This window comes from Raphanus sativus, chromosome 8, assembly GCF_000801105.2.
Source record: "Raphanus sativus cultivar WK10039 chromosome 8, ASM80110v3, whole genome shotgun sequence".
NCBI lineage: Eukaryota > Viridiplantae > Streptophyta > Magnoliopsida > Brassicales > Brassicaceae > Raphanus > Raphanus sativus.
The window spans coordinates 2992213-3016314 of record NC_079518.1 but is presented as its reverse complement, the minus strand read 5'-3'; the positions used below and the strand labels follow the sequence as shown (position 1 = coordinate 3016314).

Below are 24102 nucleotides of genomic sequence, written 5' to 3'. Positions count from 1 at the left end.
TCAACCTCATATCTTCTTACTTTTTCTAAGATTATTCCTTTTTTACTAAACATTTTCTAAGATATTATTCTTTTTTTTTTTGCTAAAACAAGATAGTATTCTTGTAAAGGTGCATTGTGTCATCAACATATAAGAATACCATAATAGTTGTTTTGAGTATTTACTGATGTTTATTCATTGTGTAGCTAATAATATAAAGTCTTCTTTTCATTGATCAATATCATAGAAATAGTACATTATGTGTAATATTCAACTTCCTTTGATTTTCATGGAATAATTATTAACAAAACACGTTATGTGAACGCGTAATAATATTCTTCACTTTGAAAAAAGTATTTTTCTTCACATGCAAGCAATATTAAAGATCCAAAATATAGTTCCTTCATGCCAAATTGAGTGTACTTTCATGGTTTTCAATTAAATACGCTACAACATTTAATCAAATGTGACAAAAGTCCTTAAATAGTAAAATCATATAACATCATATTAAACCTCTTGTTTGTATTTTGTAGTAAGTAACTAAAGTATACTTTGAAAATATTATGTCGTCCCTATTTACTACAAAAGGAGCCTTAAGTGAACAAGATGCGTCTACACTGTCGGTATGACATAAGCTTGAGCACATGCGACATGTTCCTCTCATTCTGCATCCTATTTCCTCTCATTCTGCATCCTATTTTTCCATCCTTTTGTCCCATGTGTCTTCGTCAATGATTAATATCTTTCTTTATTAATCTTCATGCGGAAACTAATATAATCGAGTTCTTTAACTTTGACGAATGATTGATCAAAATCAGCTTAATTGATTGCGTATAACAATTAACAAACATGGATATTTCATCTATTGCGGATAGGCATACCAAGTCTGATAGTAAAACCAAACCGGTTTAAATAAATAAAACATCACTAAACCACAGGAGGGAAGTATATATAACATAAAATGATAAATTTTGTAATATATAAATATGATACTCAAATGCATGAAAAAGATTCTTACTAAACTATTTATTATCATCAGATTATTACTCTCTCTGTAAACCGAAAGAGAGATTTAAATTGATTTAGATTTACCAAACCAAACACTTTACCGCCTTTTTTCCCTATCAGTGGACTCAACAAACGAAGTCGGGTGGTTTAGTGGGTCTCACAATCCACAGAAACAAGCGCACCATCAAGCGACTATGCACAGAAAAAGGGAAATATTAACCAATGAGTAGTTCCAACGGTGTAGATTGGACAGTAAAGAAAAACAGCTGTACTGGCTGGCCCCTACCATCTGACTAGCTGGTGATTACAACGTGTGTCTCTATCAAGAGGAGAAAAATAGATAGTGCAAGATCGTCAGGGTTCAACGAGGCGTTGTCAATGTGTAACTTCATTTATGTGTATGTTCATGATGGAAACACGTTCAGTTCTCTTAAATTCTTCGATTCTCACCAGTCTTGTAACGGGCCTCTATTTTGCACGTCGTCAGCATATCATACGCGGCGTTTCATGATATAATGGGCTTATTTGGCCCAAGTGTTTCAGTACAGCCTTATAGCACCCCGAGATGCGGGACTAGTCCTCCATTTTTCTTTTTGCTTTCCAAAACTTGACTATTATTTTATTTTTTGGAAAAAATATGTCAATACTCATCATGAGATAGTCAAAATGAACGATAAAATTTCACGTTTTAAATACGATACTTTTCGTATGCGTTTAACTATGGAAATAGGAAAAAGATGAAGAAAATCTGCATAGTCTACCATGAGAGGATATGAGCTATATATAAGATTTACATATATATGGGGGATTTATTATGATAATGGAATTAAAAGCATTCGACGTTTATAAAGCCAATTGATATATATATATATATATGTTTAGCGAAGGTTTCGAATAGTTACGCCATATACTTAAAACGAATTAATATCGTAAATATTTGGAGTTCTTTGAGAACCCTATATACCACCTAACAATGATAATCGACTTTGTACGCAATTAAAATGAGTTCAGATGCACTAAAGTTATAGAATTATAGCCTATGGAATACACTGTCATTTTCTTAGATCCTGGTCCAATTGTGACTACAGTACCTTTTGATTCATTTATCTGATCATATGTGACGCCATTATTATATCAAGGTGCAAGATAAATAGTACTATTTTATTTCGCATGTGTTGTATATACTAGTAATATTTATGGAATCCATCTTCCGTGACAGGCTGTGCGTGTAATTGGGGTGGTCCTGCGGCGAGGCTGCGCGTCATGTGGCGGCGCATTGTGTTATTTTGAAACTAAAGAACACATGCAAATATATATAGTACGACGTATATGTATATAAAAGGCAGCAAAAGGTTATTAAAACATAAAATTTTATTACTGATTGAATTAGAGTTTATAGTATGATTAGGGAAGATTTCCTCTGAATGATTAGAAAACAAAAGCGAAGTAAATGTTTTGGGGATCGCAATGGAGCATGTAGGATCAAATAAAATACTATATATTAAGAAAAATAAGTATAATTAATATCGCCGTCAATAAGTGTAGAACTCAGCTAACTCCTGGACGGATCCTATTTTGCGATCATCATCATCATCGTCATGATCGGAGCAACTGTCTCCGAGAATCCATAATAAGTGCTCGAACATTACGACTTCACAAGCTACTACGACTGTTTTCTGATCATGGCGTTCTTCGATGAATCTCGATGATCGATCAAGTAGTTCTTGGACAAGCGGATGGTTGATGACGTGGGAACTAAGCATGTAAGGTCTCCGAGACTTCCCGACGTAGACCAGTTGAAGATCGTCGCAGTTTGAGACCTTGGTGGTGGCCGCCGAGGAGGTGGATTCGGTGGTTGAGTGGTGGTTCTTGGTGAATGAAGGCCATTTCTTTATGATCGACTTGAGCCTTGTTAGCTTCCCGATTTTAGCCATTAGTAAAGTATAAACCTTAGGTTTTGAGAAATGTTGGAGGTGATTACCAACAAAAAAATATATTGGAGGTTTTTAAAACAAACAAAATAAGTTATCAAGTATTTGTCTTGAAGATTATGAAGCTACGTTCGTTTGTATTTATACTGAGAGATGGATAGAGAAAGCTGAACAGCTAATAAAGACAAGGGTACATAATCCGTAAAACTAGTGTCTCCTTGCTATATTTTCGTTTATGTATATTAGTATATAACGTATTGTATGTGTGCAAAAACATGCATGTTGATATGTGCATACGTATGTATGCTAGTGGGTTGGACAAAATCACCTGTATATGTGTTGTTGTCTAATGATCAGATCAAGGGTGATCGATGATTTGTTGATAAAGATTACATAATATGCACACAACGTTGAATTGTAAACACAAACCCTTGTCCTTGTAGGCAATGGAGGTGTTATAATATTCCAACTTTATTGATTCAGCTTTTATTGTTTTGTTAAAATCCAATCTCATCTAATTGAATCTTTAATTAATAGTGAAGGAAATAGTTGTATTTTCATTTATAAAAGATCAGCAGCTTTTAATTTTGGTAGGCAAGTCAACAGCCAACAAAATCAAAATATTAAATTGAAACAAATAAATAAAATCAAATACTCTGAACAAACAAGTTAGTTGCAAGAGCAAATAAGCCAGTTGGGATGCTGTTGTTTTTAAAGAGTGCATTTTACACTTATGTTTTTTTTTGTAATAGACCATTTCTTCATCTTTAATTCAAAATTCCATTAATCCAGAAACTTCATGGTCCATAAATGTTGGACCGTTTACATCATGTCATCATAACAAATTTAACTAAGTCCACTCGATCATATATTTTTAATCAAATTTGTATGAAAACAAAACTGAAATACGAAAAAGCATGCAATGGTTCAAGTTCAACAATGGTTTAATATGTGTTTTTAAGAAGACCTTAATCGCATTTAAAAACCTCTCAATACAACTTTATCCTCTCACAAAAGCTCTAACAGATGCTCTCACATCTTACATAGTTTCTGTAAACACAATGTCGATGGAAAAGAAACGGGATAGGTTTTCTTTGCTTATTATAACTCAAGATTAATCATATCTTTAAAAAGAGGTCTTAAGAAAAAACTGACTACTACCCCCTGGTTAAATACTTCTAAGTGCTGGGTTCGATTTTTGTCCTTGCGTTTTCTATATTTATTCCTTTTTCATCAAAAAAGAAAAAGAAAAACTGAATCCCTTAGAGCACCTCCATCCCAAGGTTTTTAAGGAGTTTATAAGGGATGGAAGAGCCCGGTGGAACCCGTTTTTTTTAAAACTCTCTGCTCTCTCACCTCTAAAACCTTCTATTTAAGAGTTGCCTCTTGCACTGTTGCGCGGGTCCCGTGCATACGTGGCGACCCGCGATTGGTTGTTTTTGTTTTTTGTTTTTTTTTTTTAAAAATCGGAAGAAAATTAAAAAAAAAAAAATTTAAGAACCCCAATTGGAGTTTCAGCAATGGAGGTGCTCTTAGTTGACGAACTCATCCATGAATTTCTTGTGGAACTCAGTGAGACGGTTTACGATTGAAGGAATCTTATCTTCTTGAGGAAGTATAGTGCACCTGAAATGCCATGTGCCAGGTACCTACATCAAACCGACAAATATACATAAAGATTAATAACAACAGTAAGTGAAGTTAGTGTTCGCTTACTTGGAGAAAAAGACATTCACAGTTTCCAACCTGTCTAAAGCCAGAGCCAGGGACCACGACTATTCCAGTAGCGTTTAAAAGGCGTTTGCAGTAAAACGCGTCTGGTTCTGTCTTTGCAGCTTCTGCAGCTGCGATGACCTTTTGTGGAAGGTTAATGCAAGGGAATAGATACATAGCTCCTGCTCTGTTGCATGTCACACCCTCTAACCAGAGCCGTGCTAACCATGTATTTAGAAAAACATTTGCCCTAGGCCCTCGATTATACAAAACTTTTTAAGGCTCCGATTATATAAAGTGAACTGTATCATAGCTGTTTTTATTTTAAGTATCAAAACTTATTGTTATTAACCCAAGTTCGAATGACTTAATCCATTCTTGTTTTCTTAGGTTTTTTTTTTGTTTGATTGAATTCAAGCTTTTATGGAAAGCCATCATATTTTAAACTGAAAATAAATTACCAACAGAAAAAGAAGATTTGAATCCAAAGTAAATAAAAAAAAGTAATCAGTTCAATCTTTTGAATTTAAAAACAATTTTTTATGGTAGATTTTTCAAAAGACTATAAATAAAAATTTAAATAATTTAAACATGTTTTCACTGAATTATTATAGTTTTTGATCAATCATTGAATATATTGTCGTTGTTTAGTTTTCGTCCAGAATCATCATTTTTTTTACACAGTTGTGTTTTTTTTGTTATTAGTAATAATATAAAATTTATAGGCTATATTTTTGTTTTCATTCTTTTATATTGTTTTAAAACTTGATTAAATATGTATGAAGATTTTTATGGAAAGGCCTCGGTTTTAAAATTTGCCTTAGGTCTCTAGAAACCTTCATACGGCACTGCCTCTAACTACTTACTATATATTAGCTAGAATTTCATAATAATTGTGGCAACTATACAAGTAGTGGCAATGCTCCTGAGAACTGTTATTGTATGTATCATATAAAACAAAAATAAAAATTTGGATCTGAAATGAAATAAAATATGATTATATTAATGATAGCTATTTGTCTAAATGTTTTAATTATTTTATATATGGATATTATAAGACATTAATAATTAGTATAGTATTTTATTAGAATATAAAATTTTATATAAAAATATGAAATTATTATATCGATTTCGATAAATTGTGTTTATTAATTGTTTTATATAGTATATAGATATAAAAATAATTAATCAGACATTAGTACATTTTCTATAATTTTGATAATTAATTACTATAAACTATTACTTGTAATATCATTTAAATTATTTGGTAAATGATATTAATTAGTTCTAAATTTCTCTTTTATTTTATATCAAATTAAAATAATTGAAAATTAAAATTCTTTAACCAATCAAATTATAACATTTTTTTTTCTTAAACTCTCTCTGTAATTATAACAAACCGGTATATTTTAGAATATGGAAAAGCATGCAGTATTCAACAATGTTTTAATATTATGGTCTGCAGAAGAACATTGCGTTTAGTTTAATCAGTCTGTAAGAACTCAATAAAACTTCTTGCTCGCACAAAAGCTCTAACTGATGCTCACGTCTTAGTAAGCACAATGTCTACGGAAAAGAAACGGCATGCGTCTCCTTTGCTTATTATCATATCTTTGAGAGGTCTTAAGAATCAGAATCCCTTAGTCGCGGAACTCATCCATGAAGCTCTTGTGGAACTCAGTGAGACGGTTTACGATTGCAGGAATCTTATCTTCTTGAGGAAGTATAGTGCACCGGAAATGCCATGTGCCAGGTACCTACATCAAACCGACAAAACACACACACATACAAGATTAATAACAATAGCAAGTGAAGTTCTTGTTCGGTTATTTGGAGAAGAGACTTTGTCAATCTCAAACCTGTCTAAAGCCAGAACCAGGGACTACAACTATTCCAGTAGCGTTTAAAAGGCGTTTGCAGTAGAAAGCGTCTGGTGCTGTCTTTGCAGCTTCTGCAGCTGCAATCGCCTTTTGTGGAAGGTTGATGCAAGGGAATAGATACATAGCTCCTTCTGCTCTGTTGCATGTCACACCCTCCAACTTGTTCAGAGCTTCTTCAAGGGTCTGCACAGTTAGAGCTCAAAAGCATTAAGATTTAAGACCATAACTAACTGTGTATCATAGTAACTTCTCTGTGAATGGCTAACCTTTGCACGTTTTGCTAAAGATGAGAGGATTCCCTCTTTCTCTGCTATGTATGAATCATAGGAGTCGTCACCAGGCTGATCAAGTTTCATAAAAGCTGTTAACCGCTAGAAACCAAGCTTAAACCAAACCAGCTGTTAAGGTAATACATATCTTTTTACCTTGGGAGGGCTCATGACTAGGCTGGCCAAAATTTGTCCAGAGATGTTGGAGCAAAGATTCACAGAAGCCAGTTTGTATATCTGTTCTCTTACATCAGAGGTGAATCCAGTCACTTCCATGTAACCACCTCTCTTCCCACACTCTCCGTAGTACCCTATTGAAAGAAAATTTGAATCCATTTTTGAGACCATAGAAACGATCATAAGCTTATCAATAAACTAGGACACAAGTTATTTTCACACCTTTGGAGATAGACTGGAATGAGACTAAGCAGATATCCTTCTCACCGTAGCCCATAGACCGGGCTACTTTCTTGAAAGAGTGGAACTTTTTGTCAGGGACGTACACATTTTCCTGATAAACCTCGTCCGCTAAAAGAACTAATCCCTCTTTCTTACAGAAATCAACAATCTCACGCTGGTTTTCTTCCGCAAGAACCTTTAACCAGAAAAAGAACATGCCAATATTCAGACAAAATGTAAAATTTGGATTGGAGTAGTTTTGTGGTTTAGTCTTAAAGATCCAGCTTACCTGTCCTGTCGGGTTGCCAGGGTTGATGACCGCCAAGGCTCTTACAGTGATGCCCTTCGACCTAGCCTCCTCAAGTTGCTTCTTCAGCTCAGAGATTTCAAGGCCCCATCCTGATGCTTCGTCAAGGTAGTATGGAACCTACCAGAAGAAGATGACAGCAATCAGAAGAAAGAAGGTATGCACCAAATGATATCTTCATCAGACAGACATAAGGAACATACCAGACTTCCGCCATGAAGAGCAATGGAAGCTGAGTACAATGGGTACTGAGGGATAGGGCAAAGGATTCCATCTTTCTCTGAACTTATGAGAAGTTGCATCATCATGTGAACCTAGAACGAGAGAAACATTACTATCACTACAAAAAAACAACTTGTTTTATAAAATTTTATTAGTGGAGGGAAGTTTGATGATGGTTACCCCAGGGCTTGCACCATCTGTCATGAAAATATCATTAGGATCAGCAGGGAAACCATCACGGGCTTCGATCCCAGCAGCAATTGCATCACGTAGTCCCTTGATACCCTGAGACAAAAGCATAAGACTAAGAAACGGAACCATTCACTGAGAGACGCTGTTTAAGATTGTCAATGTCACAAAACCTGGCTGTGGCTGTAAGCACCGGTAGCTTTCCCAGGAATCTGGTCCAGAATCTTCCAAGCACGGTCAATAGAATCGGAACTGATAGACATTGCAACATCCATTGTTAAATAAATTCTTAACCACCATAAGAAAAAAAAAGCCTGAATAGTAGGGAGGTTAGAATATATAAACAAACCACTTGTTTGATACCTGAACAAACCATGTGTTGCACTCTCGTCCAACAACGCTGTGTGGGAACACAAAGCAAGAACCTGAGACATACATGCTACAGGTTAACTCACGGACTAACATATGTAACAAATCAGAACACCATCAAAAGCTCACTTATTTTTACCTCTCTGAAAAATGTTATCGGCTGCTGGCCTAGAGATTGCGGATTTCCGATATTACAGTAGATAATCTGCCAAAAAGCTAAGTTAGATACAAGTTTGACGGCATTAAAAAAAAAGATTATAACCGAGGATTATAACGTACCTCATCGAAGGGATAAGCATCCTTGTTAATCTTTAAATCTTCTTGCAACCTCTGTAATAAGACGAGAGCAGAAAGTAAAATGAGAAAAAAACAGTCCCAATCAACTTAAGAAGAATGCAACTTAGGACAAAGTTGCTTGCTTTTTTACCTGAGCAATGTTAACAATTTCTCCACGGACAGCATACTCACATTTCAGAACCTTACACAACCCCAAAAAAAAAAATTGTTTTTAAGTAAAGAGCCCAAATAAAAAAAGTATAGAACTATAGCTGTAGATAAAAAACTATTCAATTCCAGAGTATGACTCTATGAGCATGCTCATGTCTAACAGATTGGGAAGCATCAAACAATCAATAAATTAATTCACAAAGATGGAATCTAGAAAGGAACAGAGATACTTAAAAGCAATTAGAAAAAAAAGTCTCAACTAATATAATACATAACAAATACATAACAAAGATAAAATCATCTAAAGTGTTAGTGCATGCTCAACAAAACCCTACGAATAGATAACACAAACAAAAAGCAACCGCAGCTATTGGTTGAGAAAAGGCGAGAAAAACAAGGACGGCTACCTTAGGATTGATGGAGTCAAGAGTAACGGGAAGAGAGGAGGATGATGAATCAGAGCCAGACATGTCGGAAGACGAAGAAAAGAGACGGGGCGACGAAAGAACAGGAGCAGAATCGGACGCAGCAGCTAAAGAGAGAAGGCGGAGGCTTTTGTGATTAGGAAGAGGACGACGACGAGTCTGATCAATTAGATTTTTAGCTTGGCTGATAACGAATCTCCGCATCTCTGTGTCAGCCTTTTTATAATTTTACTTGGTGCTCAATCCAATCTATGGTTTTTGGGCTCAAAAAGACGAAACTTCTCCTTCTTTATTTCCCTGTTTTTGACCATTTACTTTATTGCGTCCACCGATTTCGAATTTTTTTATGGAATACTTTTATTTTCAACGAATATTTTTACCTTCTTCTTTCTAGATATCAAACTACATTATAATAATGGAAAAGTATTCAAGTTATATATATTGTGTTTTCCACAATGGGTAAGCCAAATTCTAATGCATGTCTTGCTAGATAAATTTCAGTGGTCTAATACAACAATTCAACATTAATCAACTTCTGGTGGAATCTCTGTATTAAGACAAAACCATGTGCTTTTCTGTCCATTATAAAAGGTATTGGGCCATTATAGGCCCGTATTACGGCTGTCGCTTTTCTGGCCCAACAAGGTTTTGATTCGCTGTGTTTTTTCTTTTACCGCGTGTTGTGTTGCGATATCGAATCGAAGAAGCAAACCGGAATGAATTGTTAGAAGGTTCAGCTAAACCATCCCAAGTTTGGCTATTTTCGAGAAACCTCAAGAGAAACAGAACAATTCTACCTCGATAAAATTTCGTGTTTTTTCAGTTGTACTACTTATTCTCTTTCGAAGAAGCCCATGTGTGTTTTGTTTTGTCTCATCGACCAAATATATTAGTTTAATAGTAGCGTTATATCTCCCTCTCTCTCTCTCTCGACGATGGACCGCGACTCGTCGGACGACGACGCGGACCACCGGAACTTAATCCCACGGAACGACATCAGAGACAACAACAATCTACGCCGCCGTGAAGACGATCTTCAGTCCGTGACCACCACCGCCATGGCCACTAACAGGACAACCGGCGGTGGCAACAATACTCCGAGATCGACCTTCCAGATCGAGGAAACCTTGTCCCGATCCCGGAACCATCGAAAAAACCTCGTCATCGTCGCCGCCGTATCTCTAACTCTTCTCCTCCTCGGCGTTTTCTTCTTCTTATTCACTGATACTCCTCGTAGCAGCTTTAAGCTTGATCCACTCTCGGTTCGAGCCAAGGAATCTGAGCTACGCGCTCTGTATCTTCTAAAGCAGCAACAGCTCGCGCTCGTCTCCCTCTTGAACCGTAACTCCTCTAACACGATTGATGAATCTTCTCTAGTAATAGACAATGCTATTTCACTGAGTAAAGAGATCGAAGAGGTGCTTCTATCACCACACAGGACAGGAAACTCCTCCTCAGTCTCTGGTCTTGGTACTTCAGACACTAGTATTTACTTATGTAAGAAAGTAGATCAGAGCTTGTCGGAGAGGAGAACGATCGAGTGGAAACCGAGACCAGACAAGTTCCTTTTCGCGATCTGTCTCTCGGGACAGATGAGCAACCACTTGATCTGCTTAGAGAAACACATGTTCTTCGCCGCGTTGCTGGACCGAGTCCTCGTGATCCCGAGCCCTAAGTTTGATTACCAGTACGATAGAGTGATAGACATAGATCGGATCAACACTTGCTTGGGAAGAACCGTCGTCGTTTCTTTCGATCAGTTCAAGAACAAGACTGCTCGTATCGATAGGTTTATTTGTTACTTCTCGTCGCCGCAGCCTTGTTACGTGGACGAGGAGCATGTTGATAAGCTCAAGGGGTTGTTGGGGGTTACTATTGGTGGTGGTGGGAAGCTTGAGTCTCCTTGGAGCGAGGATATAAAGAAGCCGAGTAAGAGGAGTTCTGGAGAGGTGGTGGAGAAGTTTAAGTCTGAGGAGGGTGTGATTGCGATTGGGGATGTTTTCTATGCTGATTTGGAGAGGGATTGGGTGATGCAGCCTGGTGGACCTATTAACCACAAATGCAAGACGCTGATTGAACCGAGTAGGCTCATTCTGTTGACGGCGCAGCGGTTCATCCAGACGTTCTTGGGGAAGAATTTTATTGCTCTCCATCTCCGTAGACATGGCTTCCTCAAGTTCTGGTGAGGTCTTTTTTTGCATGTGACTCTTTTTAAGTTACATGAACTTGTCATAGCTAACACTTGATTGATTGCGATACTAGAATACTATTTGGTTCTGTTTTGTCAGTTAGTAAATATATATCTTCATTCATCTAGCAGTTTGATATGTTCTTTACTTAGATACTTCTGTTTAGCAATTAAATGTTTGAGCTAAGGGACTAGGTTAGGATACCACAAGCTGGCTCTGTCTGATGAAATGATTTATATGGGCAGCAATGCGAAATCGCCAAGTTGCTTTTATCCGATACCACAAGCTGCAGACTGCATAAGTCGGATAGTGGAAAGAGCCAATGCTCCAGTGATCTACCTTTCAACAGATGCTGCTGAGAGTGAAACCGGTTTGCTTCAGACACTAGTAGTCGTTGATGGAAAAGTGGTTCCGCTTGTCAAACGTCCACCTCGCAACTCAGCGGAAAAGTGGGACTCGTTGTTGTATAGACATGGTATAGAGGATGACTCTCAGGTAAACCAATGATGCCCCCACTTATGAACCAACTACTTTGTTCTGTAGAAATCACTCGAAACCCTGTCTCCAGTCTGATATTTAACACCTGTAAAATCTAATGGGACTCTATGATCTTCTAACGGTCTTTGTTCGATAATGTATGACAAGACTCTCTTCTCTCTCGTATTCACTTGCTTTGTGGTTGGTTTTTGGGATATGCAGGTGGATGCTATGTTGGATAAGACGATATGTGCAATGTCGAGTGTCTTCATCGGAGCATCGGGTTCTACTTTTACAGAGGATATTTTGCGTCTAAGGAAAGACTGGGGAACTTCATCTACGTGCGATGAGTATCTCTGTCGAGGTGAAGAACCAAACTTCATAGCAGAAGATGAATAAAAGAAAAAGTAAACACATTCGTTTAACTTTTTTTCTTTTTTATCTCTGTTCTGAATCCGTTCTTATTTTTTTACATGTATTATAATAGTTCCTTTAGTGTCAGATTCTTTTGATTATTTTCGACAAGATATAGAGTTTCTTCCTTTGAGAATCACTGGTTCTGTCGGTACTGCTTGATAGATTCTGAAACAAGTAACTAGAATGTAGCGTAGATTGTGGACAGAATTGCGAAAGAACGACAAAGGGGTATGTTTGAGTTATGCTGTCACCAGAAAGCGACACTACGTTACCAACTACATAGATCATACTAATACTCTAGTTTTTGTTCTTTACTCCTCGTTGACGAGTACTCAAGAGAAAGTAGTTTAGACAGTATGAGCTGCACGGATCATCTTTGAGTCAATTTGTTTGAGCTTGATCACTGATTCTAAATGCCTTGACACTGAGTGTCCCTCTATGAGCCTATCAGATGAACAATAACAAAGATTGTTTTGTATGGATCAGAGATGGTTCTGGTGGTGGTAAATGAAACGGAAGAGAAAACTCAAAAAGTGGTATAGAACCTGGCAATTTCTGCACGCCTTCTGGTTTGTTCAGCGATCCAAGAAGGTCGACAACCACTTCCACTGAGTTCTTCTGCTGAATGGCTTCTCTGAGTGATGCTTACATTGGCTGTTCCTTCATCTTTCTTATAAGTAAAAGCTGTCTACAAGACAAAAAAAAAACAAACAGTCTTTGTCTTTCAAGAGAGTATTAAGTCTTGAGTAACAAGCAGAGGACAAGACATGCACCAACCTTACGGTCTATTACGAGGTTCCAAGCATCTCCACTCAATGCGTAATAGAAGACGAACTTGATAACATCTAGCGGTACGTAAAATATCAGACTGTATAGCCATATAACACCTGCCCATCCCCATCCAATGCCGGTGATGTTAGCAAAGCTGATTTTGGCATAGACTGCAATTAATGTGGCTGTCTGTGTACATGAAACACACAAGTCAGCATCAAAAAGAGTCTATGTATGCAATGTGTGATGGAAAGGGTCATCAACGGTGAAGTGTTCTTACAAGTTGAGCAACAAGGAAAGCAAAGACCAGGAGAGTCCCGGGACGTTCTAGGAATGACCAGATTCTGCTACGTGTTACGAATATGAGTGCTTGGCTTATGATGCTCACTTGGAGATACACAGCGGATGAGACTTGTTCACTGTTGGTGCAGATTGATTTTACATGGAAGTGTTTCTGCAGCGTAAAAAAAGATCAAGAGATGGTTACATATATGCATTCTTCTCGGTAAGCTAAGTGGAATATACCTCAAAGAAGGTGGTAGAGACAATGAGCCAGTAGAACAGGACTGTGACCATTGCTAGGTATGTTCCAATGACAATTCCTGTCGCAAATATCTGGTTGAGCTTCCAACTTTCAGGTGTAGGAGAGGGTCTAACTCTATCTTTAGATATAGTCATGATGGTCCCTGGTGCATATATAGGAGATCAACAAGAGCACTTGAGAGTATTAAGAACTAGTTTTTAAAAACATCAACATGAAGAAGCTAATGAGAGGATCATGAGGTTACCATCATTGAGTATTGCGATTATCAGAACCATGAAGGGTGGAAATTCATATTCCCATATCAATGCTAAAAGTGTAAAACCAAGCTGCATGAAACAATGATAAGACTATAAAGGTCAAGTAGATGTAACTTAAACTAACATGAGACAGATCATGTTTATGAAGTTCCTCACCACTATTCTTATGGTGATTGAGACTGCATATACCTGCAGATTCATTCATTAAACTACTTGAAAAGTTTAGATTCTTTAGCATATATGTGGAATCAGATGATGGTACTTAACTGTATAGTTCTTCATCCGCTGGAAAATGGCTCTGCTAGTCAACACAGCACTGATTATTACACTTAAGCCAGGCTCAGTTAGTACTATATCAGCAGAACTTCTTGCAGCATCTGTTGCATCCGCCACAGCTATTCCTATGTCAGCTTTTTTGAGAGCAGGAGCATCATTCACACCATCTCCGGTCATTCCAACCACATGCTGCTTTTCTTGTAAGATCTTTACAATCTCATACTTATGTTCTGAAACATAGAGAAACAAAATAGTAAAGATTGGGATTAGGAATAAGAGCACGTCTCAAACTCTGTAGATATTAGCGTTGTGGTTTTGATTATTGACCAGGGAACACTCCAGCAAACCCATCTGCCATTTCAATTAGCTCATCCACTGGAATGGCTTCATGCTCATCGTTTCTATGGCCTAACAAAGAGGAAGAAGGATACATATTGGTTCCCATACCAAGACGTCTTCCTGTCTCCTTTGCTATCGCCAACTGATCACCTGAAAGTTTTATAGCACACCATCAGAGAGTGTCTGCTCCTCTGCTTTAGAAACAAACAAACAAGCAAGCAAGCAAGCTCTAGAGTAAGGTATTCAGACTTACCGGTGATCATCTTAACACAAACTCCAAGGTTAAGAGCTCTAAGGATGGTTTCACCACTGTCATGCCTTGGTGGATCAAACAGTGGTAACAACCCACAGAACTTCCATGGTCCTCCAGGACTATTACTGCTTCTTTCTGGAACTTCCTAGAAAAAAGATGACTCAATGAATTGGAGTAACTAAGGTCATGTTAAAACCAAATCAAGAAAACAGGGCAGAGATGTTACCTGATAAGCAACCGCAAGAGACCTCAAACCTTTCTCTGCAAATCTATTGATAATGGCATAAACTCTTTGCGCAATCACATTGTTATCTTGACACAAGCTTAGAACCTATATGTAATACACCCGAGTCGGTGATGGTACTTCTTTCATGTAGAGTCAGTTTGGTAAGTACCAAGAATAGGATGATACTTAACTTGTTCAGGAGCTCCTTTGGTAGCGCGATACCATTTCCCATCAGAATCAATATATGTTATTGCAGTACGTTTGTTCACAGGATTGAACGGCAGGAAATGAACTTCTTTAATGTTTGCACGAGCCTACAGATAAACAACCTTTTGTATGAAGAAAAAACTTCTAAGAAGGTGACAAGTAATCTTGTAAAAGAGAGTTCACGTACCTCTCTAGGATCAGCAAGCATGCTAATAATTGCTGTATCTATAGCGTCCTGATTCTCTAGCCGTGAAGCTCGTCCTGCAAGCAACAAGACTGTGTCCTTGTCCATATAGTCAGCAAAAACCTGTGTAGATGGATTAGCACATTTAAACATGGAGGCAAATGTACTTGAACTGTATGAGGTGTATTGGTACCTCAATGAGATTTCTATCAACGGAAAGACTGTTCAAGGTAAGTGTTCCAGTTTTGTCGCAGCAGAGGACATCCATCCCAGCCATTTCCTCTATTGCGGTCATCCTTTTTGTAATGGCACCCTTTCATAAACAAGAAGAAGCATTAGATTCATCTCTGTTTGCTCTAATTCTAGTTAATACTAAAGAGAGAAAAGACAGTGAGATCTGTACCTGTTGTGAAAGTCGGTGAGAGCCAATGGCAAGTGTGACAGAGAGTACAGTGGGCATGGCGATGGGTATGCCTCCAATAAGCAGTACAAGAAGATTATTGATCCCAACTCTGTAGGAGCGGTGTTGTATAGGGAACATGACAATGATTTCAAGAACCATTCCAACAGCTATGGAGCAGATGCAGAAGTTCCCAATTGATGTCAGAACCTAGAAAGAAAACATGATATGTTCTTGCAAGCTGCAGAATGTATTTCACCACTTTTAAGAGAAAGAAAGAAAGAACCTGCTGAAGATGTCCAGTTACATCTGTGCTGTCCACCAAACATGCTGTTTTACCAAAGAAAGTGCTAGAACCAGTGGCTATCACAACAGCTTCTATTTCACCTTGCTTACAAGTAGAGCCAGAGAAGACTTTCTCACCCTTCTTCTTGGTCACCGGTAGTGATTCCCCGGTCAGCACTGACTGCATAAATAGATGTGAAGCTCAGAAACAGTCTTTAAAAACAGCACTAAAAGAAAAAGAGATTCATATTCTGTGCATACCTGATCAATCTTCAAGGGGTCTCCATCAAGAAGGCGAGCATCTGCAGGAATGATATCTCCAAGCTTTATACTAATTATATCACCAGGTACCAAAATAGAGGCTTCTTGCTCTTGCCACTGTCCATCTCTAAGAACCTATAAGCAGAGATCTTAATCAGATTTTAAGGTAATATGGAAACGACAGTGCAGAATCAAAAATCATATAAGGTGAAGAAACAGACTCTTGTTTTTAGAGCCAAGCGAGCCATAAGAGCAGCAGCAGCATTCCCAGCATTGTTCTCTTCAAAGAAGCTGATTGTTGCGTTGATCAGTAAAAGACAAACGATGCCAACAAAGTCTTCCCAGTCAGGACCCTGTCTCTGTAAAACCAGTTTCACCATGAGTTTCAAGGTGTGTCTTGATAAAATAAAGAAGAAACATAAACACTGAGTGTCTTACTTCACTATTTGCAAGGGCGATGGCTATCAATGCTGCAGCCTCCATAACCCATGACAAAGGATTCCACATAAATCCTAGGAACTTCAGAAACTTGTTCTCCTGTATCATTTTTTTTAAACGTCATTAGCACAAAATATCAGAGCTCAAAATAGCAGGAACATTATGGAGACACTTTGAAGGTGAGCTGTTTATACCTGTTTCTCTTCAAGTCTGTTAAGACCAAATATCTTCAATCTTTCTTCAGCATCTCCAGATAAAAGACCTCCAGGAGAAGTTCTTAGGTGTTCAAAAATCTCCTCCAATGGCAGTAGACCCTGCCAAGTTCAAGCGTCAACCCTTCTTTTTTATTACCACTATGAAGCCAAGAATTAAGAGTAAAAAGTTAAAGGAAACACACAATCATACCAAGTCAATTCCTTCTCTGTTGAAAGTGTCAGGATCCAGCAGTGGCTTGTCTAAATCCTCAGCCATGTTTTAAAGCTTCAATGGCCGGCCACTGTCAAACTTCAAAAATCTAGGATCCAGGGTTTGATTCAAACCATGGAACTAATGAAAAGAAAACCACAGAACATAAGAATGGTGACAGCATATGATATGATGAAACGAAGCTACTAATATCTTTTTCTTCGAGAATGCTACTTGAGGAACATTAGTGTGAAACAGGAAAACTTAAAAAAAGGGGTTAGCGAATATTGAAACCACCTTTCCATGGTTGACCAGTTGGTATGGAGTTAGGGGAAGATGAGATTCTTCTGCAAGTCGCATTTGGTAAGGCCATTATTTAGATCAAGCGTCAGTGTCTGTGGAAAGCAGATGGGAACTAGGAAGAGGTAGTAGTAGTAGTGGGAACAGAGAAGTGTGGTTGATCTAACGGTCACTCCTCTCACTCTCAGTCAGAAGTGTGGTTGACAAGGGACTTACTACCTGATTCTTTGGGCCTGGATTGTTTATATGGGCTGGTCAGATAGAGATAGAGAGACGGAGAAAAAACTAAAAATAATAATAGTATTGGGCTCAATAGCAAAAGCCCATTTATCATAATTCTGAATCAGACAACTTTCATTGGGTTTATTATATCAATCAGTATAGCCGGTGTGTGATTCTCATGATAGGATAAACGCAAGCACGTGCAAGAAAAGACCAAACACAAGACAAAAGCATGTCTTCCATGATCATTTTTAAAAAAAAAAAAGATAATTGTAGAAACATGTAAACATGCCAAATTAGAGAGGTCTTAAATAAAAGCTATGGATTAATTTCCGAAGGCTGCAACCGTCTTAAATAAAAGCTATGGATTAATTTCCGAAGTCTGCAACTTCGACGCTTTTGTTGGAGTCAACGATTGCTGGAGGATCAAAGCGAGTAAAGAGCTTGTAAGAGGAGATTAGAGAGAGAACCACATATAAGCAAACCACGACGAACGTGATTATGACAGAAGCAGTGGCTCTATGGCAGAAACTGCCAAAGGAACTGCACGCATCGCTCCACGTAATGGCATCGTCTCCTTTGTAGGCCAAGTACAGAACTTCAGTAGACACAGCTCCAGCAGCAAGAACCACGTAGGTCAGAATCTGAAATGACCACGTTATTAAATTAATTAGTAACTATTAAGAGCGGGTCATTTGATAAATATATAACCGAATTAATGTATAATCAGGATATAATATGAGACCTGGTCGAGACAGAAGAAGGTCCAAACACGAGGCATTGTGGAAGAAGAACCAGGCATGGCAGAAATGGCTGCTGAGAGAAGAGAGTAGCCTGCACATATTCCATTTGCGTGCACCAAGTACCTAATCGTAATTAAGGTTCATTATTATTACCATCACCAATCATTCATTACTTTTTTAGTCCAATAGCATAACCATTTAATCCTTCTGATGAATCAAACCTTAACTTAAATAATCAACACATGTAACTTGACTAATGCGTGCACCAAGTACCTAATCGTAATTAAGGTTCATATAACCATAACTAACCATTCATTGTTTTTTTTTTGTCCATAGCATTAATCTTTCTGAATGAAACCCTAACTTAAATAATCAACACATGTAACTTGACTAATACGTCTCTTCATACTTTGGTATGTATGTAATTAATTAAAGCACGGTTTGTTTGGTTTAACGGTCCAAATTAGTTAATAAATCTGTAACTAATTAACCATGTCACAATCCCTAATCGTGAATACTAAATAGTGAGCTGTAACTCAAAAATGTTAAAGATTATAAATTAATAAAATTATATATCTATGTATGGATAAGATACCTGAAAGCAGAGAGGTTGGAGTAAGAAACTGAGCCGAACTCATTATCCTGAGAGTCTTTAAGCATGATAACAAGCGCCGCAAGGCAAAGACCCACCGGAGCTAACCGGAGCATTGTCTCGGCGGTTCGGATTCCCGTACTACCATCCTCCCATTTCTCCGTCGCAGCACCACCGGAAACGCCGTTGCTAGTCTTGTGATGATCATCGCTCTTGTCCATTTTCTTCTTCGATTTTTTTGTTGTTCCTATCTCTTTCTCTTGTTGCGGTTGCTGAGGGAGAACTGTGGTTATAAACAAGTGGTGGTGAATTTAGTGTGTGAAATTAAAATGGGATAAAAGAAAGTGTTGGATCGATAGGGTTGGTGAATGCATTTAATTTCGATATTCATGACAATCATGTCGCACTTCCCTAGACGGAACATTTAAAGGTTTCTCAATTGACAACAACGCTAGACATGTGAAGATAAATCGCTCCACTACGATCTAAGCTAAGTCATTGGGATTATTATTCTACAACTCTATAATCAAATTCACTGTAATATTTTGTGTAGATACGACGTTATAAGAATAATTTCTATTAAAAAAAGAAATTTGTTATCCATCTCTTTTATTTTAACGCTTCAGTCTTAAGAAAGCTACTAAATTACTACTAATGCATAATAAAGCATCGTATTTACTAACAGAAAATCATAGTTACGTTTCTTACTATATGGTCTACGGACTGAGTTAGGAAACCGGTTAGCATTTATATCAAAGAACTCTATCTAGGTTTGAACTTTGAAGTTAATATTTCTTCGTTTATATATTTCAAAAACGTAAATCATGTTTATAGAATATTTATATTTGGAGCTGTTCCAATCTCGTGACCGACACTACGTCCTGGAACATTTGTTTGCTTGTAGAGAGAGTAAATGTATAGATCGAGTAGGTAATACCATAATGGTGTTTTTTCAAAAAAAAAAAAATACCGTAATGGTGTTGTTATGTTTTTCCATAGTATATTAAGGTTTACTTGGTTTGTTGACCCCTTTAATGAAAGCAACTAACTTTTTTTTTTTTTTTGGTCAAACAATGAAAGCAACTAACTATGAATAATAGCCCGCTGTGATTTTTGGTTGAACAAATAAATACTCTGGCTGCAAAGTTTTTTTTTCCACTCTGCCTCCAAATTTCCATAAGCATAAGCCTTGGTTAACAGCATAACCCATATTCCCTCTAAACATTTTGATTTTTTTTATCATTATCTGATAAATATTTGGGAGCAAATAGTTTTAAAATCAAAACATCATGCTGTGTGTTGTTGACTTGTTGTTAATTAATAAATATTTATATTCCATTATAAACAGCAGAACAAGTAATTGACTTGTTAAATTCAACTATGTATTGTAATTGGAAATGGATCAATTATTGGCTATGGGGTGTCAGTTTTAGATGATATTGACATAATTGATAGAGGAAAATATATCAAATATGCAAATTATTTCGTGTTAGGCACGAAAGGAGGAACAAGTCCTCTAACGAATATGTATGGTTCATGGTTTTTCTTGTTTTAGTTTTACAGATATATATTTTTAAAAAATCATGTACTTAATGATTTTTGAGTTGTTTGAATTGAATAAATAAATCTTGCATATTTTGCTCTTGTTATTTTTTGCTCTTTATATTTTATGGGTTCAATTTAGTTATTTATTGAATATATAGCCAAAACAATTAATTTGATAAAATCAAAAGTCATTCAGAATTTTAAATCGGTTTTCTTGATTTGATGACAATATTTAGATATTCAATTCAAACATTTATTTATTATGGATTTTCATGCTTTTAGAAGCTAGAAAGTACACAAACAAAGAAAATACAGGAGAGAAAATACAAATTTCACATAAGAACAGAACATAATGGTCTTGATACGGAACCATTTTCTTTCCTTGTGTGTTCAGACCAAGTAAGGCAAACATCAAAAGCATCTACTCGGCTCCAAACTTCTTCCTGAGGGCATAAGCATACTCAATAATCTTGTCAGAATCAGCTAATGCCTTAACCACGCTCTCTCTTTCTAAACACCTCTTGGTCCACTCAGTCAGCTTTGGGAACTCTGTTTCGAAACTAAACTCACCAAACTTCTCCATAGCTTTGAACCAGCTGTAATAACCCATCAACGCGATGTCTAGGAACCCAAACACTTCCCCACCGTAGTAAGTTTTGTCTCCAAGCTCTGTTTCAAGTGTCTTGAAATGTTCAATCAGTTCTTTCTTGGCTGCAACTTGATCTTCTCCCTTTGTTCCCCATATTTTCCATGCTGGGTCGTAAAGCTGAACACACACACACACAGCAAGAATCAAACAAAGTCATTAACAATCAGATTTTTTATTCTTCTTTACGATGCATTTGTAAATGTAAACCAAAGGGGAACAGATTTTTTTTTTTGGAGAAAGATACAAGTTCTTAAATCTTTACACATCAATCAAGAAAGCCTAGTAAAGAAAACATCTAAAACTTAGATTATATTTAAATCAATCTGATCAAAGAGTTTTTATAAAAAATATATATATTTCAACTGAACCGGTCCTAAAATTTTGATACAAAAATTTAGGGACTAAACCAATGTTTTATTGGGCTATATCAGAACAGACCATGTATTTCAAAAGAGATCGTTTACCTTTTTGTCGATGAAATCTGCCCAGAACCTTGCTTGAGCTTTCTGGTAAGGATCAGAGGGGAGTATTGGGTATGTATCGGACCAAACCTCGTCGATGTACTCGAGCTGGATTAGAGATTCACAGATCGGTTTACCTTTGTGGATGAGAACCGGAATCTTCTTATGAATTGGATTCATCTCGATGAGTAAAGGAGTCTTAGTCCATGGATCTGTCTCGATGTACTCATAACTCACTCCTTTCTCAGCCAAAGCCATCTTCGTCCTCATCCCGAACATGCTTGGCCAAAAATCAAGAAGAACCAATTCGTCCGCCATTGTTTTAAGATCAACAACTGTTATCAACTTCGCACTTATTAGTATTAATGTCTTTCTTGAATATGTGGAAGTAGAATGAAGATAAAGAGATTGGTGCGCATAGTGAAAGAGTGAAAAAGCTCGTTAGTGAGATAAAGAAGAGTGAGAAAGTTGCTCTCTAGAGACCCCAAGTGGGATATAGCTGTGTGTCAGTAGAAAGAGTCTTTGTTACGTTTCCTTGTGAGTGGAGGTGGTTGAAACACGTTGGGTTTATTAAATTTTATCCTCTTATTGCAACTTTCAAGTACTTTTGGGTAAAATTAAAGATATTCTGAGTGTTTTTTGCTGTGTTCTTCAGAAACTCAAGTCTTGTGTTTGGCAAGTTTCTTTCGTGGTTTCTAAGATTTTATCAGTTTTTAAGCATGTCTGTGGCTATGGATAGAGCTTTAATGGCTCTAACACTGGAGGAGGAAGAAGAACCGTTTATCATGCCAGATCTACCAGAGTTTACTTCGGTGGAAGAAAATCGTCTGAGTCTTATGGGAAGAATCTTAAACCCGGATTACCAGCGTATGCCGGGTCTCATCATAACGATGCCTCGCAAGTGGGGAAAAGAGGGGAAAGTCAGAGGAGTAGCTCTTTCTCAGGAGAGATTTCAGTTCATCTTCCAGACAGAACATGACCTGTTAGATGTTTTGGAGAAAGGAGTTCACACGTATAAGGAATGGGTCATTGTACTGGAGCGATGGGTGGAAAACCCTCCTGACGACTATCTGCAGTTCATTCCATTGTGGGTGAGGATAAGCAATATTCCAGTAAACTACTACACTACTGGAGCATTGACGACGCTGGGAGATATGGTGGGGAAAGTCATTGTCGTGGCTTTTGATCCTACAAAGGCCATTACTCAGGACTTTGTTAGAGTTCAGGTTCGATTCAACGTTGCGCATCCGCTGAGAATGGCTAGAGTCCTGAACGTCAAAGGGAAAGAAGTAACCATTCACTTCAATTATGAAAGAGTGCAAAAGAGGTGCCATGAATGTCAATGCTTGAATCATGAGAAGCCCAAGTGTCCCCTGATGATAAAGAAGCGACAGGATGAGGCTCAAGCAAGAAGACAGAAGGTGATGGAGAGATTACCAATTGATGTTGGGAAGCTGAACCTAGAGGATCCTCTGTATGGGGTTTTGGAAGAGACACAAATGGGGATAGATCCAGGTTCCGGAAGGCCCAAGATAGCCAAAGAAGTCCTTGATGAGATGCGAAGGTACATGATGGCAGATACTGGTGAAGATAGAGCCATCAAAGTGGACAAACTCAGGACTACGGTCAGGGAGGCAGAGGCAGATCCAGTTGCTCAAAGGTCTGTCCTTCGTCTGGAGACAGTGCCGATAATTACTCGTGATCTCAACAAGGGTAAAGGGCCGGTTTTTGAGTATGGGGACAAAGTTCAGAAGAGAGTGGAGTTTGATTTGAATGTCAACCCAAATAAACTTATGGCTGGAGCTTTCAAGGCTTTCAACTCTTACAGTGTAACCAGTGCACCTCTTCTTCTTCTCGGCTCGGAGGCATCGGATGAAAGCAGCGTTGCAAGTGAGCAGCGAACCCCTTCTGTAAGTTCAACGGTTTTCCGGGCAGGCTCTTTGGAACCTGGAATTTCCGGAACGATCAGAAGAAGGTTTGCTCCTCGTAGACGTCCTCCCAAAGGAGTGAGAAAAGCAAATGCTGCGATCTCCAAGATCAAGAACCAAGAGGACCTTGAAGACAGGAGGGAAGGGAAGCAAGAGATTGGAAGTAGGAAGAGAAAGAAAGTAGAGCAGGAAGATGGAGGCAGGTCAACAATGAAGGCTCAGTGCCTTAAGGCAGTCCCGAATGAGGGACAGCCCAATCCCCAATGAGCATTATGAGTTGGAATTGTCAGGGTTTGGGGCGGCCTCAAGGCCTGACAATTCAACGTCTGCGGGAGATGCGTAAGAAACATTTTCCGGAGATTCTGTTCTTGATGGAAACGAAGAAGCCTCGAGATATTTTGGTTGATACTAAGGTCTGGTTGGGCTATGACCGTGTATATACTGTTAGTCCGGATGGGTACAGCGGGGGGTTGGCTCTGTTTTGTAAGAAGAACATAAAAATCGATGTAAAATATGCTGATAAAAATCTTTTGGACTGTCTAGTGCAGTATGGTGATAATACCTTCTTCTTGTCTTGTATATATGGGATTCCAGG

The 24102-nt window shown here is 37.9% G+C and overlaps 8 protein-coding genes across 8 annotated transcripts; 2 read left to right on the top strand and 6 right to left on the bottom strand.

Annotated features, from left to right (window-relative positions):
* Nucleotides 1–2247: 2247 nt before the first annotated feature.
* LOC108821537 (auxin-responsive protein SAUR77-like) lies at nucleotides 2248–3012 on the bottom strand. The gene has a single exon (XM_018594544.2). The coding sequence runs from the start codon at nucleotides 2919–2921 to the stop codon at nucleotides 2520–2522; it is 402 nt and encodes a 133-aa protein (XP_018450046.2). The 5' UTR covers nucleotides 2922–3012; the 3' UTR covers nucleotides 2248–2519.
* Nucleotides 3013–4450: 1438 nt separating this feature from the next.
* LOC130498890 (alanine aminotransferase 2, mitochondrial-like) lies at nucleotides 4451–4912 on the bottom strand. The gene is made up of 2 exons (XM_056992671.1): nucleotides 4665–4912; nucleotides 4451–4567 (listed from the first exon to the last, which is right to left on the bottom strand). The coding sequence occupies exons 1-2, from the start codon at nucleotides 4806–4808 to the stop codon at nucleotides 4451–4453; spliced, it is 261 nt and encodes an 86-aa protein (XP_056848651.1). The 5' UTR covers nucleotides 4809–4912.
* Nucleotides 4913–6060: 1148 nt separating this feature from the next.
* On the bottom strand, nucleotides 6061–9423 carry LOC108823135 (alanine aminotransferase 1, mitochondrial). Its single transcript, XM_018596406.2, has 14 exons — nucleotides 9121–9423; nucleotides 8694–8744; nucleotides 8546–8596; nucleotides 8406–8471; nucleotides 8261–8322; nucleotides 8071–8149; nucleotides 7889–7993; nucleotides 7690–7800; nucleotides 7469–7606; nucleotides 7180–7375; nucleotides 6937–7091; nucleotides 6778–6852; nucleotides 6491–6694; nucleotides 6061–6388 (listed from the first exon to the last, which is right to left on the bottom strand). Exons 1-14 carry the CDS (start codon nucleotides 9340–9342, stop codon nucleotides 6272–6274), a joined length of 1632 nt encoding a protein of 543 aa, XP_018451908.1. The 5' UTR covers nucleotides 9343–9423; the 3' UTR covers nucleotides 6061–6271.
* Nucleotides 9424–9972: 549 nt separating this feature from the next.
* LOC108818783 (O-fucosyltransferase 5-like) lies at nucleotides 9973–12305 on the top strand. The gene is made up of 3 exons (XM_018591718.2): nucleotides 9973–11320; nucleotides 11573–11822; nucleotides 12027–12305. Exons 1-3 carry the CDS (start codon nucleotides 10074–10076, stop codon nucleotides 12201–12203), a joined length of 1674 nt encoding a protein of 557 aa, XP_018447220.2. The 5' UTR covers nucleotides 9973–10073; the 3' UTR covers nucleotides 12204–12305.
* Nucleotides 12306–12396: 91 nt separating this feature from the next.
* On the bottom strand, nucleotides 12397–17298 carry LOC108818782 (ATPase 10, plasma membrane-type). Its single transcript, XM_018591716.2, has 21 exons — nucleotides 17068–17298; nucleotides 16857–16976; nucleotides 16663–16761; nucleotides 16446–16583; nucleotides 16225–16359; nucleotides 15965–16144; nucleotides 15682–15888; nucleotides 15472–15591; nucleotides 15282–15401; nucleotides 15079–15201; nucleotides 14888–14992; nucleotides 14662–14806; nucleotides 14397–14558; nucleotides 14061–14299; nucleotides 13950–13982; nucleotides 13781–13862; nucleotides 13518–13678; nucleotides 13273–13446; nucleotides 12999–13181; nucleotides 12767–12909; nucleotides 12397–12665 (listed from the first exon to the last, which is right to left on the bottom strand). Exons 1-21 carry the CDS (start codon nucleotides 17131–17133, stop codon nucleotides 12569–12571), a joined length of 2832 nt encoding a protein of 943 aa, XP_018447218.1. The 5' UTR covers nucleotides 17134–17298; the 3' UTR covers nucleotides 12397–12568.
* Nucleotides 17299–17807: 509 nt separating this feature from the next.
* LOC108822461 (CASP-like protein 2A1) lies at nucleotides 17808–19255 on the bottom strand. The gene is made up of 3 exons (XM_018595548.2): nucleotides 18928–19255; nucleotides 18335–18455; nucleotides 17808–18233 (listed from the first exon to the last, which is right to left on the bottom strand). Exons 1-3 carry the CDS (start codon nucleotides 19143–19145, stop codon nucleotides 17958–17960), a joined length of 615 nt encoding a protein of 204 aa, XP_018451050.1. The 5' UTR covers nucleotides 19146–19255; the 3' UTR covers nucleotides 17808–17957.
* Nucleotides 19256–20706: 1451 nt separating this feature from the next.
* On the bottom strand, nucleotides 20707–22029 carry LOC108822460 (glutathione S-transferase U26). Its single transcript, XM_018595547.2, has 2 exons — nucleotides 21583–22029; nucleotides 20707–21235 (listed from the first exon to the last, which is right to left on the bottom strand). The coding sequence occupies exons 1-2, from the start codon at nucleotides 21895–21897 to the stop codon at nucleotides 20891–20893; spliced, it is 660 nt and encodes a 219-aa protein (XP_018451049.1). The 5' UTR covers nucleotides 21898–22029; the 3' UTR covers nucleotides 20707–20890.
* A 269-nt stretch (nucleotides 22030–22298) lies between these two features.
* LOC130498772 (uncharacterized) lies at nucleotides 22299–23774 on the top strand. The gene has a single exon (XM_056992367.1). It carries the CDS (start codon nucleotides 22299–22301, stop codon nucleotides 23772–23774), a length of 1476 nt encoding a protein of 491 aa, XP_056848347.1.
* The last annotated feature ends 328 nt before the right edge of the window (nucleotides 23775–24102 follow it).

Excerpts from the sequence above, each read along its gene's own strand:
- LOC108818782 (XM_018591716.2), bottom strand. The coding sequence starts at position 17,133 with ATGGCTGAGGATTTAGACAAGCCACTGCTGGATCCTGACACTTTCAAC. Across the intron at positions 16,977-17,067 it reads ACAGAGAAGGAATTGACTTG|GGTCTACTGCCATTGGAGGA; the intron begins GTATGATTGTGT and ends TGAACTTGGCAG. Across the intron at positions 15,202-15,281 it reads TGCTTGCTGATCCTAGAGAG|GCTCGTGCAAACATTAAAGA; the intron begins GTACGTGAACTC and ends GTTTATCTGTAG.
- LOC108822460 (XM_018595547.2), bottom strand. The coding sequence starts at position 21,897 with ATGGCGGACGAATTGGTTCTTCTTGATTTTTGGCCAAGCATGTTCGGG. Across the intron at positions 21,236-21,582 it reads CAGATTTCATCGACAAAAAG|CTTTACGACCCAGCATGGAA; the intron begins GTAAACGATCTC and ends GTGTGTGTTCAG.
- LOC108822461 (XM_018595548.2), bottom strand. The coding sequence starts at position 19,145 with ATGGACAAGAGCGATGATCATCACAAGACTAGCAACGGCGTTTCCGGT. Across the intron at positions 18,456-18,927 it reads TCCAACCTCTCTGCTTTCAG|GTACTTGGTGCACGCAAATG; the intron begins GTATCTTATCCA and ends AATTACGATTAG. Across the intron at positions 18,234-18,334 it reads CCTTCTTCTGTCTCGACCAG|ATTCTGACCTACGTGGTTCT; the intron begins GTCTCATATTAT and ends TGGTCATTTCAG.
- LOC130498772 (XM_056992367.1), top strand. The coding sequence starts at position 22,299 with ATGTCTGTGGCTATGGATAGAGCTTTAATGGCTCTAACACTGGAGGAG.
- LOC108823135 (XM_018596406.2), bottom strand. The coding sequence starts at position 9,342 with ATGCGGAGATTCGTTATCAGCCAAGCTAAAAATCTAATTGATCAGACT. Across the intron at positions 8,150-8,260 it reads GCAACACATGGTTTGTTCAG|TTCCGATTCTATTGACCGTG; the intron begins GTATCAAACAAG and ends AATGTCTATCAG. Across the intron at positions 7,801-7,888 it reads CAGATGGTGCAAGCCCTGGG|GTTCACATGATGATGCAACT; the intron begins GTAACCATCATC and ends CTCTCGTTCTAG.
- LOC130498890 (XM_056992671.1), bottom strand. The coding sequence starts at position 4,808 with ATGTATCTATTCCCTTGCATTAACCTTCCACAAAAGGTCATCGCAGCT. Across the intron at positions 4,568-4,664 it reads CTGGCTCTGGCTTTAGACAG|GTACCTGGCACATGGCATTT; the intron begins GTTGGAAACTGT and ends GGTTTGATGTAG.
- LOC108821537 (XM_018594544.2), bottom strand. The coding sequence starts at position 2,921 with ATGGCTAAAATCGGGAAGCTAACAAGGCTCAAGTCGATCATAAAGAAA.
- LOC108818783 (XM_018591718.2), top strand. The coding sequence starts at position 10,074 with ATGGACCGCGACTCGTCGGACGACGACGCGGACCACCGGAACTTAATC. Across the intron at positions 11,321-11,572 it reads CATGGCTTCCTCAAGTTCTG|CAATGCGAAATCGCCAAGTT; the intron begins GTGAGGTCTTTT and ends TTATATGGGCAG. Across the intron at positions 11,823-12,026 it reads GTATAGAGGATGACTCTCAG|GTGGATGCTATGTTGGATAA; the intron begins GTAAACCAATGA and ends TGGGATATGCAG.